Source organism: Leptinotarsa decemlineata, unplaced genomic scaffold (genome assembly GCF_025532065.1).
Source record: "Leptinotarsa decemlineata unplaced genomic scaffold, Ldec_3_MD MMD2_P_RNA_scaffold_2, whole genome shotgun sequence".
NCBI classification, from domain to species: Eukaryota; Metazoa; Arthropoda; class Insecta; order Coleoptera; family Chrysomelidae; genus Leptinotarsa; species Leptinotarsa decemlineata.
Genome location: NW_027412529.1, coordinates 8076179 through 8092696, shown reverse-complemented (window position 1 = coordinate 8092696; position 16518 = coordinate 8076179). Strand labels below are relative to the sequence as shown.

General features: G+C 36.8%; 1 protein-coding gene across 1 annotated transcript in view; it reads left to right on the top strand.

Annotated features, from left to right (window-relative positions):
* The window catches only part of LOC111511446 (cathepsin B-like), a 28438-nt gene extending 15598 nt beyond the window's left edge, over positions 1 to 12840 (top strand). Inside the window, exons 4-5 of the mRNA XM_074182746.1 lie at positions 6775 to 7039; positions 12506 to 12840. Of these exons, the coding sequence (XP_074038847.1) occupies positions 6775 to 7039; positions 12506 to 12711 (471 nt within the window). The 3' untranslated portion in view covers positions 12712 to 12840. The remainder of the gene's footprint in view (positions 1 to 6774; positions 7040 to 12505) is intronic.
* The last annotated feature ends 3678 nt before the right edge of the window (positions 12841 to 16518 follow it).

The window sequence follows — 16518 nt, the reverse complement described above, 5'->3', positions numbered from 1 at the left end:
AAGGCGCTTTTAACATGGAGCCATAGTTAAGGAAATTATTTTGAAATCTTACAAACTTCCTCTCGTTCATTGATGTTAATTAAGGATACATTTGGTTGAATTTTCTATGAGTTCTGGCAATGATTTGATCACACTATCCGTGTATAACAAATAATTTCTTAAGAACTTCGTTTGAATAATCAATATTTGCATTCATTTTTGGCGATTTTTTGAAACACCGTCAATAATCATTTATCATTTACTTATAAAAGTCACCAAACTGTCATAAGCTTGATATTTCCACGGCTACCTAGAAATCAAATTCCTTAAAAATTATTTTTTGTACAACTGTTATTGAAAATCTCTTTGATAGAAACACTTCAATCAGAACACCTACCAAAAACTCATTTAGAAAAGTTCACACATGCAGTTCGTGCTGTTAGTAATATTAAATCCCTGTGAAGTTACTGACGATGACGAAGTAGTATTCAGTCCATCTGTAGAAAGTTGTCCTCCAAAGAGGTAATAGGGTTCCGTTGAGGGGGCGTGTCCCGCGACTCCGCCCCCATCGACCACATTTACCTTTCGCCGAAACGGCCGGCTGGCCTCCCAGACCTGAGCCCCAGGGATTTTAGGACTCAGTTCCTGTCTGGGTACGACGGGAGGTTGGTTTGCTTCAGTTAGCTCTGCTGGGAATTGAAACTCCTTATGGAGGAAGCCTTCTTTGCTTTGGAAACGCTGGCCTTCACCGCGCCTCTCGGAACTTTCCTTGTTGCGAAAGTTCTGTCCGGTGGTTCTTCTTTCGAAACATTCGCTGTTTCGAAAGTCTTGTCCGCTTTGGCATGATCCTCTTGTCGGGTTTGACAATGGCAATGTTTCTTGTACAATTTCTGTTTCCGCAAGATGACTGTACACCCTGTGATCCTTGGACTCGGGGTTACCACATAAATGAGTAGCTCCTCCATAGTGTGCCTTAATGGCTCGCATTCAGGTAGAACTATCGGTTTTGGAGGGAAAAATCCTTTCGGTTGTCGCCGTCGGCAAAAATCCTTGATTTCTGCATTTTGTTCCGGTTGGAAACAAAATTGCGATTTTCTTGATTTCGAAGTCGATCTCAGCATAGGAGATCGTAATCGCATTGATAACATAGCGCGAAGCCCTAATTGGGGTTCGCTTTGCGGTCTGGCTGGTGCATCTCCTCGGAGATGATGTCCAGTTTCTTGTAAAGTCGTCGCCTGACGTTCCACTTTTGCATGTAGTAAATCAATCCTTATCATCTCCGAGGTTTTATTTTATCTAATGCGATTTAATTCAAACATGCTATTTCGCGTTGTTTTATCGCGGTTTGAGGATAGCTCCCTGCGACCAAGGGAGAGGTACTGATGTCCTCGTTCGTAGAAAGAATAGGCTGAGTAGAACCTAACCTCAGACTAACTGATCCTACCGGAGTTCTCGGAATGCTATTTCCTGTGAAACTAGATTCCAGGGAAGTTCCTAGTCGGCACTCAGGCGGCTAAAAATATCTGACAAGAAATTTGTTTGACCGAAAATTGTGGTCTCACGATTTGGCACTGATGTATTTTCTGCAAGTTACGCTAGCGCGTGTTTTTCTAAAATGACTCTGACAAGGAAATAGTCAGAGGGAAGGATTCACGGAAATCTAATATTTTTAAGTTCACCCTTGGATCGCGAAAGCTACTTTCCTATCCAAGGCCTACAGGGTGAACTGAGCTAGTGATTTAGGAACAAGGAGCCTAACGGTTGACGAGCACCCTAGGATGAGGGCCGCTCGCAGGATAAGGTAGAGAGGTATCGTAATCCTGGAAGGTCCCAACGGTTAGGCTGAGTCGTTCGCCCGAAGGACGTAACTGATGATGTTTTGACCCTCTCGAGTTTAATCTCGAAACACCTCGATCGTTTAACACTGCAAGGTGATCGGGTGAAGTGAGACCGGGCAACTTTAGTAGGGACCTGCTCTTCCTTTGCAGGATTTGGGCTGCTTTCCTCTGGCGGAGTGCCAAAAGGAACCTGGACAAACGTAAGATATGATTGAGCACTTCAATAAGTTATCCAACCAGTAATCTGCTCCAGTATAAGCTCTGTTAAATTCCAGAGTTTCCACAATCCTACAGTTCCTCGAAAAAGTATCCGGCCACTGGTCTGCTCCGATTTAATCTCTATTGGTCCTAGAGATTCCTGATTCCGGTAAAAATTTCTCCAATTCCACTGATTAATGATAACCGCAGATCCCTAAAGACTCCTGTGCTTTGCTTTGTCTCTATAAAGTTCTGAAAAGAACCAGAGACTCGAATTCATTTAATAAATCCCAACCGCAGCAGCAAACTTTCGAAAAATCTTCGGATTTTTAAGATGACTGCTCCTCGCTCGATGTTCAAACTTCAACTAACTATCGTAGAATGATTCGTCTTGACTTTGATCAGGTTGAAAATCTCTTCCCGTACCCTTTAAACTGTCTTTCGCCATGGGGGCGACCAACTATCGTAGCTTGGAAATCTGTATATTTATGCTAAATAAACGGGCTCTCTTCCGCGTCACTTTCAGCCAATCGGCGATCGCAAACGCCGTGCGATCCTGCCTGACCTAGATTCAATATTTACATAACGAAAAAAACTCATTTCGTATGTATTTGCCAGCATTTACGACCTGTTTTTCTTCAGGCGTTGGGCTTTGAAGTAGGAACACCGCTCTGCTACTTTCCATTGACGTCTATATGCCGCTGTTTCTGTCTCATTCTTTCCGTGTATCGTTTCGCTTCCTCAATTTGCGTTCTTCGATAAATGAAACAGTCTTCGGCCTTACACGAAAATTCAAAATTTTCGTTTTCCTCGGTTTCATATAGAACTCAGCATCCTAAGACAAAAAGTCTTATGCCGCGTCTCGATATTCCCATTCCTTCTTGCAAAAAGAATGCATTTGAAAAATGTTACATTTTTCAAAACTCGAATGCTAATAAAAATTGAACCACGGGCACTAGAAACGTGATCGAGGTGTCAAACAAAAGCTACTAAGAATGTCAATCGATGCTTTTTTGAAGAAAGCACGATTTTCCTATCTAGACAGCTGAAAAAGCCATTTTCCATAAAATCAGCTTTTTCCCTATTTAAACATTTGGCGAAGGCTAATAATCTTGCAAAAGATTTTTCTATCGCTTAGGAAACGACATTTCACATCTTAATTTTCAAAACTAAGCTGAAATATTTTGGGAAAACCAATGTTTTTCCACATTTTCTCAATGTTTATTCTGAGTGGGCGGTCCTTGTACTGGAGCTCCTGAAATTCCAAACTAGTTTTGTTTCACGACAAAGTCCTTCATGACTAACCAATAATCCTCCTTAAAATAACGTGAGTTGGCGTATGTAGTTGTAACATATGCCTTGTAATCCAAAGATCGTGTGTTCAAATCCCATGGACCCTATAATTTTTTTTATTATCAGCATTAACGTTATACAAAAAAATGTGTATGATACATTTGTTAAAAGTGATTTTATTTTGCTCGTGAGTTTGCTCCACTTGCTGACGCTCGTTTTGCAATAATCCCCACTCACAAAATAAAATGCCACTTTCAACACTTGTAGGTAAAACGTGAATAACTATTTTTCCACAAAAACGGCTTTATTAAGAAAACTTGACGATTTAGGTATAGGGACATGTATATCATCTTGAAGCATTTTCCACCATCTATCAATTTATTGAGTAATATACAGGGAGTTTCATTTGAAAAAATGAACTTTCGACTACTTTTATGCACAATGGAAATAATAGTAATTTTAGCACGCCCTGTATGATATGGTGTTATTTGAATAATTCAAGTTTGTCCAAAGTATCATCAAAATATCAACTTTTCATTAATTGAGAGTACTGATTTACTTAATTTCAATTAAGGCTATGTTTTGGACCATATTTAGCACAATTTATTTTTTATCTCGAAAACAGATACAGATACAACAAAAAAGTATTGAAATACTAGAGCGATTCCAAAAATGTATTAATATACGGGGTGTTCCATTTAAAAAAATATAATTGCTAGGACTTTTTGATAGAAGTGGCAACGCCGCAATGCTGAAAATATTTTCGATCGATAGAACAGGTACGGAAATGTGAGAGGTGAAATTTTCAGAAAAATCATGCTTTGCGTTTTCCAGAAACGTCTAACCTACCATCGACCGTGAGTCACGCTGTATATAGTTATTGTTCAGAAAAAGATGGAATATTTTTTGGTAATCCTCAATCGTTCGCAAATACCATACTCGTATTAAGTTTGTTTGAAGGTGATTGACAATGTTTCATGATGAATTTCATTAGTTCTGACTTCCGTTGTCTAATATTATTGATTTGAAATCCCTAAAGGAATCAATACAAATGAAAAATTAACCCATGTCCCATAATTAGAAATTAGTCTAGTCTTCACCCGAAGATACTAACAATCGAAACGTCGTAAAGTAACTTGGTTTGGAATATGTTAATTTTTTATTTTTTGTTCAATTTTTCTGTTTTACTTGTAATTTATTTCATTGTAATTTCATTTAAGGGTTTTTTGATTAATATTATTGTTATTTTTCAGCTATTTTCATTTGTATTGGTTCTTTTAGGGATTTCAAATCATTTTATTAAATATTAGAACTAATGGAAATTCGTATTAGGTTGATCATGAAACGAATATTTCTTTTCTATTTCATTAATCATTTTTCATCTCCATCCTTCAGTTATAACTTTTTTCTCCATGTATGACATTGTCATAATTTTTTTCAAATTTATAATCCGGGTTGTGTAATAGATATTCAGTTCACTAGATTTCGTTAGTCTGATGTAGGTGTTCAATGAGGAAATAAAAACTGGAGTAAAATTTGCGGAATTTTTCATTGTACATTTCAAGGTCTCATTTCTCTGGAGGAATTTCAAAGAGATTTCTACGGAAACTAGTTCTGAAATATTCATTTCCAGTTTCCTCCAGAATCAGATATACTACTTGAGAAAGTATGCCAGGAAAATGTATTTCGTTAATGATTATACGTGTTTCAACAACATTTGGATTAATTCTTGGAAAAAAATGTTTCAGCTTCCAATTTCTCCGTCATTATGGAGATATCGGGAAACTTCCAAAAAAAATATACAAAAAGCTACATCAGTGAAATCTTTTCATGAAAATGTGCAAACAATATGAATTTTTCATATACTATACTTTATTGAATTTGAAGTTTGGGACATTGATGGATCTAGTTTTTTTTAGAGTAACATTATTTATTCATTTAATTATTTATTCATTCAACGATAAAGCCAATTTACAAAAATATATTAAAAAAAGTGTGAGAGACTACAAAGTATTTTTGAATGCTCATGTCTGAGGTCTACATTACAATTTACAATTTTACAAAACATTTAGCCAAGTATGAAAACCAAAATATTAATAAATCCTTATGTCTAGTGACTACATTACTAAAAGATGAAATAATTCTGTATATTAAACAGATTTGACTTATTACGATATTGATATTTCAGCTTAAGAATACAAGGAATCGGCATAATTGGATTGAAGCATAATTGGTATGGAAAAAATGTATATGAAAAATGTCAGGATGTCACGTATCTTTTTGTTTGATATGCAAAATATATTAGTTGAAGTAGTTCTGGGCAGTTTATGCCACTATTTATTATTTTGAAGAGGAATCTCAAGTTGATAGAAATTCTCCTATCTTTCAATGATTTCATATTCAATTTGGTCAAGAGTTGACTGTACTCAAATTCATTTTGTTGAATACCAAAGTGAAAAGCACAAATCCTTGAGAATTTTTTTTGAACATTCTCAATCATATTGATATTTACATTATAGTATGGGTCCCATATAACCGAACAATATTCAAGAATGGATCTTACGAAACCACAATATAAAATCTTTTTTGTTTTTATTGAAGAATCAGTAGAAATTCTCAACACAAATCCCAGCTTTTCAAGACTTTTTGCTACAATTTCAGATACTTGAAGTTTAAAATCGCGAATAAATGTTTATCTTTTAGGAGCTATATTATTCAATGTATATTCAAAGGATATTGGACGTAATGATTTGACACTTGTCAGAAATTGTTAAGTAGCATCCTCTTTCTTCATTATAAAAAAAGAGAAACATATTTAGGAGTGGAAAGTTTCTATATATGAATTTACTCAACTTGCTAGTAACTAAAAGAAATATTCATTTCAGTAACTCATAATTCATCAGTTCAATATCACTGTTGTATTTTGAAACGATTATTCTTATCTTTTCAGAATTACCACTAGGTTGACTTACAGTTTATTGGTGGTGATAGCTTTCATAATTATTGTAATTCACATTCTTCATTTTGAAATATACTTGAAACAATATATTGAAGTACTACTGGCAGAATGGATGAGTCTCCCACTGAATTTTAGTTCAATGATAGATGCAATTGATTTTAGAAAAATTAAATGCTTGAATACCAAAAATGACATGAATGCCCAAAGTTCATCCGTGATAAAAATTACACAATTTTCACAAACATTCAAATTTCTAGATGCGTTTCGCTAATACCGTAGCTTTCTTGGTAGAATTCATTCATTTCCACCAAGGAAGCTAAGGTGTCAGTATAAACGCGTCTAGAAAGGAAAATGTTTGTGAAAATTGTGTTACTATTTTGTGTTATGTAATGGATCAGTCCATTCATGATTGAAATTCAGTCAACATTCCCTTACAGATTTTTACCTCACGATACCTAAATTCAATTTCGTCATGTTCATTATCTTTCATTTTATTCAATGTTCTAGGGATGCAGAGCTTATTCCTTTTCACCATGTGAACATCATATAACCGGTTCCAAACCTGCATGTCCTAAAGGTTATTCTCCGACTCCTAGATGCAATAAACAGTGTGATGAAAAATCTTCCCTCTCGTATGAATCTGACAAATCATATGGACAAAAAATTTATCATGTTAGTACTTCAGAAAAACAAATACAATTGGAAATCATGAAAAATGGTCCCGTTGAAGCTACATTTGATGTATTCACAGATTTTCTAAGTTATAAGAGTGGTATGTATTTATTTGATAACAGACAAGTTCATACGTCTGTTATCGTCCTACAAACGACAACCCAACCTAACATAACCTAACCTAACCTAACCGAACCTAAACCAGCTTGTCGTAAAGAAGTGGTACTCCATCTTGCTGAAACCTAATTTTACTTGAAAACTCATTCAGCTTTGACAGTTTTTTATCAGAAACATAAGACAGGCGAACGTGAGTGATTCCACTATATCACCTGATATGGCCACTAGATCGTTTTGAGGTAATATGTGACATCTGAAGTGTATATACAACCGCTATATTTGTGACGTTATTTTCGAGAGAAAATGTTACATTTGCAAAGTGAAGAGATTTTGTTTGCAATAATCGACTTCTCAGATGTGAAATAATGAACAGTTGCAGGCAGTTGATATTTGAGGAATTCATACTTGAAATGTATTATAATCCATTGATTGGTGCATGTACATGCAAGTTAGTACGCGATAAAACTTTGCTTGAATGAATGAATGAAGTTCATATTGAGTTTATGAACTGGCCAGTTTGAATTTCAGTTTTAAATCTCATTGATGATCTACGAAACACTACTGAAAATGTAGTGAGGCAACATTTTTCAGGTCCACAGAACCTGCAACAGATGTTCCATATGAATAGAAAAACGTTCATATAAATTTTTTGGGAAAGTAAGTTTTTGGCTTTGTATAGCCGAAAAAAACAATTATATTAAGCAAAAAACCTCGAACAGAAAATAAAATAAAATTGAAACGGTTAAGAGATTCCAAGACAAGTTACTTAACAACTTTTTGATTGTTAGTATCCACAATCGTCTTCGTCGTCTTCTTCTTCAATTTTTATTTCTTCTTTTTTATTTCTTTCGGGGATTTCAAATCATTTCATATAATATCAGACAATGGAAGTCCGAACTAATGAAATTCATCATGAAACATTGTCAATCACCTTCAAACAAACGTTCATTCCATTTATTGTGTAGAAATCCTGAGAATGTTATCTGAATTAATTCCATAAGGAATGTTTGGAATGTAAACTGAGTAGAGAAAGGTGTTTTTGTATGATTCAGTGTTCGCATGGAAGTATTTATATCGAAAGAATTATTCTTTCGTGTATCTCTATATCTGTGGTAGGGAGGGTAAGCCCACAGTACTTAGGCCACATGTTACCCATTGTACATCCTCCCGAAGAGTTGTCCTCCTAGGACATCGTCCATCCTGTCCTTTCCAGGAAGGTGGACAGGTCACTTCTTTATATTGGCAGGTGTAGGCCAACTTCGGGCACTCGCACAGGACATGCCCGACAGTCTCATCTTCCTGTTCACACATCCTGCATAGAGGTGTGTCCACCAGCCCCATATTATGGAGGTGTTTCCTTAGTTGACAGTGACCAGTCAGAAATCCTGTTAGGCGTAGATTTTCCTAGTCATTACAAAAATATTTCTTCGGCGCCAGCTTCCCAGGGTCACCCAAGGTGATCCTGGCAAGATTACATCCTTTGGTTTCGTCCCATCTCTTTAAGGATTGATCACACAACACAACAAAAAAATATTTTTTGAATGTTTCCTACACTAAATTAGTCAATTTCTACTAATTTTGGGGTGATAAAAACGAAAATAACAATAAAAAATTTTCATTAGCTCTGGTTTTTGAGATACACAGTACTTAATCTTGAAGAGTAGTTATACTATACGTGAAAAGTGAAAGTACATAAAACAATATTGTTATGTTTCTTTTAGAATATTTTAAGTACAAAATTAATAAAAAAAAACATTATTCTTAGTGTTTTGACAAATAAAAGAAGTTTGTACCACCAAATTTCAATTGAGTCCATCCGATTCATTGTAAGATCGCTGTCGTTTAGCTTGTCTTTTATAAAACACTTCTGGAGCATCCCTACACACAGACCAGCAGTAGTCTGCAAGCATTGCTTCATTCCAACGGCTCTGATATCTCTGTTCCATTAAGGCAATGTCTTGATGGAATCTTTCTCCATGTTCGTCACTCACAGCTCCACAGTTTTGTGGAAAGAAATTAAGATGAGACTGAAGAAAATGAATTTTTAAGGACATGTTGCATCCAAGTTGGTGGTAAGCTTGAAGAAGCTCTTTAACCAATGCTGTGAAGTTATCATCTCTTTTGTTACCTAAAAACCCATGTACAACCCCCTTAAAAGCTTCCCAGGCTCTTTTTTCATTTCCTGTTAAAATCATGTCAAAAGCAGGATCATTTACGATTTCACGGATTTGAGGCCCAATAAAGATGCCTTCCTTGACTTTAGCATCACTCAACCTGGGAAACTTTGCTCTCAAGTACTTAAAAGCTTGTCCTTCCTGGTCCATGGCCTTCACAAAGTTTTTCATTAGTCCCAACTTAATATGTAATGGGGGATGGAGAACATCCTTAGGATCTACAAGAGGCTCGTAAACTACATTTTTCTCATTAGGGTTTAGGTCTCGTGTAGGCCAGTTCATTTTTTTATAGTGAGATTTTCTATCCCGACTGTCCCACAGACACAAAAAACAACAGTACTTGGTGAACCCTAATTGCATTCCTAGGAGTATAGCAATGACTTTCAGATCACCACAGATGTGCCACTTGTGTTGTTCATATTTGATTGATTGGAGAAGTGTTTTCATATTTATATACGTTTCCTTCATGTGAACTGCATGACCTATAGGAATAGAGGGTAGCTGATTTCCATTATGCAGAAATACAGCTTTTAAGCTTAGTTTTGAAGAGTCTATAAACAGTCTCCATTCAGATGGAGTGTGATCCAAATTCAAGCAGTCCATCAAACCATTAACATCAGAACAAACTACGAGGTTTTCTTTTTTCTCAAAAAAAGGAAGCAAATCTTTTTGACGCTGTCTGTACTGAGATATTTTCACATCATGTTTTAGAAGATCCCACTGTTGTAGTCTTGACCCTAACAGCTCAGCCTTTTCCTTAGACAAGCGAAGATCTCTTATAAGGTCACTCAACTCTGCTTGACTAATTCTGTGCGGATCACTAGACCTATCGCTTACCTCAAAATCAGGGTCATAGGATGTAGAAGGATGGGTTGCTCCTTCTAAACAGTCTTCATCACCTTCCTCTGAAATTTCATAGTTTTGGGGTGGTGAAGGGACTGGCAAATTGTCTGAGTGTGGTACAGGCCGAAGAGCAGATGGGAGATTAGGGTATTTAACCGTTCCTCTTTTCTTCATAGATAAACCTTGCTTAATGGGAGGAGTTAAGCAGAAATAACAGTCGTCTGTATGATTGGTAGGCTCACGCCAAACCATAGGTACTGCAAAAGCCATTGCCCGGTTTTTATTTTTCAGCCACTCTCGCAATATGACGGAACAAGAATTACAACATATATGAGGAGCCCATGATTTATCTTGGTCCCCAACTTTCACACCAAAATAATGTTCATAGGCTGTCTTAACGATAGGTGTCATTTTACGTTTCTGAGCCTTAAATGTTATTTCACCACATATATAGCAAAAGCTATCGACAGAATTCACACACTTTCGAGGCATTTCAGATCAGCACTTAAATTAATTTAAAAATCAACTTCACACGATAATTTCAATAGCAACCACGTGCGTACAATTGACAAACTCACATAGGTTATGTTTACTACTTAAGAACAGCTGATGAGAGGGGTGTTATGTAAACAAACATGTGTACCAACTGTTGGTGATGAAATATTTCATTTATTGAAAACTCAATATACATATATATAATATAATGATACTATATCTTGAAAACAAGAGCTAATATATAATTTTTATGGTCACTTTCGGTTTTAACACGTGGAAATACATTAAAATCATCTAATTTCAACCCCGAAACAAAAACTTTGTTGTGTTGTGTCATGGGTGTAACACTTGACTAGTTCCGCAATTGTCGAAGTCATCAGGCCGTAGGTGCTACTGGGTCCTGAAATTCCTAGTCCAGCCGCTTACTTGGCTGAAAAGTCGGCAATGCGATTACAGTTACTCCTGTCGTGCCCTTTAATGTCGGTTAATGTTATTATCTACCGAGGCTTTGGCTAAATCTTGGTGACACTCTAGTACTAGCCCTGAGGTTATACATTGTCTGTTCAAGGCTAATAGGGCTTGTCTGCTGTCACTGCAGTTATGTTTTTGCTAGAAATTCCTTTCTTGGTTAATTCTTTTGTGGCGATTGAGATACCAGCCAGTTGTATTTGGACCACGCTGGTATTTCTTCCCATTCCCCACTTAATTCTTAGGTATCCATTCTCCTACTTCCAGGGGTACATTTCTGGAGTGTAGTTGCTGGGTAATTGTTGAAAAGGTTGTTCTATTGAACACTCCCTCAATATCTGTGAATATACCCAGGGTGAATTTTTAATTGACCAATGATCTCTCGATTCTGCCAACCACATGGTGGAGGGCAGAATCAGTAGACCTTCCCGGAGTATATGCATGCTGATTTGAATGAAGTGGGTTGTGAACTAGTACTTCATTTCTTATGTACCGCTCACATAGCCTCTCCATGGTTTTTAAGAAAAACGATGTGAGACTAATTGGTCGGAATGCTTTTGGTAGGGTGTAGTCCATCCTACCTGGTTTGGGTATAAATACTACTCTTACTTCTCTCCACTTACTGGGAATATACCTCAGAGCTAGAGAAGCTCTGAATATTCCAACCAGGTGCGGCATAAGAGTGTCCAGTCCCCACTGAAGTAGGGCTGGTCGTATACCGTCAGGTCCTGGTGACTTGAAAGAGGAAAAGCCCGATATAGCCCATCTTATTTTGTCCTCATCCATTACTGTGTATTTGTATAATTCAGTATTCGTATAAAAGTATTTATATCGAAAGAATTCTTCTTTCGTGTAACTCAATGTTTATTTGAGAGTAGCTGTTTCAGGAGAGTTTTTTTCTTTCAGTTTGTGTCTGAAAGTTACTTCTTTGCATGATCTACACATCTATGTATAGAGTTATTTCTTTCAAAATTGATTGCTTCCTTCCTTGATTTAGTGGATTCCCACTTTTTTTGTATCAAGATGGAGTAGTAGAAAGCCAAAAACTTTTTTTTCCAAAAAATTTGTCACTCCTAAAAATGTTACCCTTTCAATTTTAATTTATATAGCTGTTGTCAAAAATTTACCTCTGTAAATTCGGAGAGTTTATCGAGCTGAAGGTAACAACACAGCCTACTAGAAATCATCTCAATATCACAAAATTTCTTTGTTTTTCTCAATAAATGAAACACGTTTATTATATACAATTCTGATTATTTTATATTCTATCCAAAGGAAATGAATTCAAAAAGATGTACATTAACTAAAACTATTTTTTTGTGGTTTCTTTGAAAAAATGAAACGCGATATTCATAATGAGATGTCTAGATTCATAAGTGGTACGAACATTCTCAACATCAGTGTTGTAATGCGCCGTTTTGATGAATACAGGTAATATTATCATCGCCAATGCTTATTTTGATTTCTAGGTGTCTACCAATATGTTGCTGGCCAATACGAAGGTGGACATGCCGTGAGAGTCTTGGGATGGGGAGTTGAAAACGGTACACCTTACTGGTTGGTCGCAAACTCCTGGAATGAAGACTGGGGTGACAATGGTTTATTCAAGATAATCAGAGGGACAAATGAATGTTATTTCGAACAGGCTATAGTAGCTGGATTACCAAAGTTATGAGTTTCAGATGACTCGTGGATGCTCCTATCGATGTTGCCACACAACATATTCAATTTACATTTTTCTCAACTAGCAGATAATAAATAAATGGAATATTATGTAATTTGTTGAAATATACTATTACCATTACCATACCAAATATATACTTTTTCGGAGAGCGATAATGATGAGAAATTATACAAGTTGGTCCAAACAGGGCATCGTTAGCGGAAAAATAAAAAAGTTTTGAATAAAAGTGATAACATTGGTCAAAACATCAAACTGAAGTGTTCAGTCACAGTATCCCAAAAAGTGTAATAGCAAAAATTCTGTATTTTTTTAGCTGTCATTGGCATCGCTTTATGCTTTGCCAAACAAAGGTTAAACACCTGGATAGTAAGAATATTTATGGTCTCCTGGCAGAATCTTCCAGGATTGGCTAACTCCAAGGAGTTTATTAAGCTTTCGAATCTTGATACCAAACAGTTGTTGGACTACAGTAGGGATGAACTTACAGGCCTTCTTACAGGTCACTGTCATTATTCTTGAATTGTATAATCTATAATTCTAACTGAATCATCATATGCGACAGTTTTAGAGTTCGGCAGAAAGACCACTCACCATACAAACTAATCGGCTCCGTTGAAAAGCTGACTTTATTTGGTCGAGTGTGAATAGGTGTGCGGTACAGTAAATCCTTGCGGGTTGCGGTGGAGGGTCGAATAGACCCACTCACTTTGGAAGTAACCTAAACTAACCCGACCTCAACATGAAGTGTTGCATACAGAATTTTGATTTGTTTAGAATCGATTGCTATGTTTTCAATAATTCCTTCTAATATACAAATGAACATTATATTTGAGAAGTGCTTGGAATGTAGTTGAAAACAGTAAGTTGTTGGAATGGAATATATAATATATATCTATATCAGTAATATATCTAAAGAAAGCTGACAAATAATTAATGAAGCAAAAGACAACACAATATCTGTTACACCATTGCAAATAAATATAGAAGATAAACTTGAAAATGATAAATTCAAAATAGGTAATTACTTCAATGAGCTTTTCATGAATGTGGTAAATACAAAACCAGATCTGAACAACCATAAATTCTCTCCCTTTTCTTATAACATAATGTTTCTGTATCCGACAAGTCCACCTGAAATCGAAGACATTATAAAAAAAACAACTAAGAAACCTTCTGCAGGAATTGATGATATTTCTGGGGTTACTCTTAAATTTGACAGTGATATAATATGTAATGCACTATCTTTCATAATTAATAAATCCTATGAAAAAGGAAAATATCCAGAAGTTCTCAAAACCTCAAAGTCTGTGCCAATATTTAAGGGTAAGGGATCTAGAAATGACGTCGGAAGTTATAGAAACGTGTGTATACAATCTCAATTCGCGAAAGTCTTCGAAAGCAGTTACAATACACGGTTAAGCAATTTTATAGAACAAAATAATCTTATTCTAAATTGTCAGCATGGCTTCAGGCATAAAAAATCTACAGAAACTGCTATAAAAGAATTATGTAACCATATTTATTACTCCTTGAATGAAAAACAAAATCCAATAGCCATCTTTTATGACCTTAGTAGGGCTTTTAATACTATAGATCACATATTATTAATAGAGAAACTTTATAGGATAGGTATTCGAGGAGTGGCCAACACTTGGATAGAATCCTATTTAAAGAATAGGTCACAGATAGTGGTTGTAGACAAAGTGAAATCTAACCGATTAAAAGTAACAACTGGTGTACCACAAGGCTCTATTTTAGGTCCTTCAATATTTATTGCTTTCATTAATGATATTATATATTCATGTACATCTCATAACAAAATTATTATCTATGCAGATGATACCATTAGCCACAAACTCCTTCCTTTCAAGCTTAAATACTATGGATGTTCAGTTGATGTCATAACATTTTTCAGTTATCATTTGAACAACAGATATCAAAAGGTACTTGTTGATGATAGAAGTTAATTCCTTGAAAGTGTTAGATACGGAGTACCTCAAGGCTCAATTCTTGGTCCTATCCTATGTTTGTTATACACTGCAGATATTTTTTCTCAAATTAACCCTACAGAGGTCGCGCGCGGAGTCTCACTCCGCAGGTACCTGGTAATCGTGATAATTCAGTCATTACGATTCCTTCGGCCGTCCGCGCTTCAGTACCTTCCGCCAATAGCGTGTAAATTAACTAGTCATTACCATTTTCTTGGTGAGTTGAGGTCAGTCCAAGATATTAGGAAATGCGGAGTGACAATCCGCAGCGAGCGTTTACGTGTTTTTTTTGTGGACTAACTCATTAGATTATATCGTAAGTACATCATTTGTTTATCTAATGATTATATCAATATTATATATATAGTCCAAACAGTAGAGGCATGTGTACTATTTTCGTTTTCTTGCCCAAGACATGGTATTCTGGTTATTTTGCCGAATAAGCATTTCTAAGAAATCCGTGTAAATTGATACAGCTGCAACTCTACAAAATTAAACAGGAGCTGAAAACTCCACGAGAAATATCGTTTTGCTCTGGTGGTCGAGAAGGACTACATCAGGCTTATTAGCTTGTATGAGCCTGAGGGTGGAGAACGAATAGTTCCAATAAATTCGGCACTTCTCGTTCCACACAATGGATTCAATATCCCCCGGAGCGTAGGGCAACACCGGTGTCTCGTCAATACCGTAAGAGTGCCGTAGATGGTAGTATAGCACTCTTAGGGCCGCGTTATGTCGATGGATATAGGCCGAGACCGCATATGCTGGACATGCTGATATCAAGTGCATTTGGGTTTCGTGCGCCTAGCGGCAGGTTCTGCACCTTGTGTCGGGAACCTCTATACCCATCACGCGACTGCGGTAGACTAAGGTGTTGAAGACACCATCCTGGCAAGCCATGATGAACCCCTCAGTTTTCGACTTCAGCCCATTCGACCTGTGAAAAGCAAACGTCAGGCGCTTTGATAAGCCAAGGTCTCCAATGTTATTGTAGAAGACCCCATGCATTGGCTTATCCTTGTGTTTCCGCAGTAGTAAGGTGATCTCTGCGGCTTTCATCTTAGGTTTTTGCTGAACAGGTTCCAACTCGGTGACAGAGTTGTGGTCACCTCGTTCAGTGTCGAAAACTATACCGAGTTCATCAGCTACTTGGGCAGCTGCCCTAAAGAGAAATGCTCCAATTCCCCCGAGTTCACTTCACTAGTCTAATCGAGTAGAGTAAGCATATTTGTTGCAGCAACTTTGTTCTTCCCCGACAGTTACGATGACCAGATCTGTCGAAGTTTGTGCTGATACTTGCCGCGGAGAGAGTTTTTCACTGCTGTTACCTCTCATGAGTGGCGTTGTTCCATCCCGAGGTAAGTATACGTCTCTCCAGCATCCAGATGGTGTAACATGCTTCCATCTACGAGCTGCATATCCTCTTCGTAGTCCCCGCATCGTCCTCTTTTGAGATAGACCATTGCACATTTGTCTATCTCGAATTTCATACCGATAGCATGCGTGTACTCTTCCACCACCCTCAAGGACTGATGGACATCCTTCTCTCCAGAGGCATGAAGTTTAAGATAATCCATATAAAACAAATGGGTGACAAATGGTGTGCCTCCGGTTCCGGGGGTGCCACACTTATACCCTCGAGAGTTTCTGAGCGCAACGGATAATGGCAATAGTGAGATACAGAAGAGAAGGGGACTGAGGTAATCACCATGAAATACACCCTTTCTGAAAATTACCCACCCTGTTTGGACTCTTGCTTGACCAGATGTTATGGTAAAGCGAGTTTGCCAAAGTGATATCACTTGTTCAA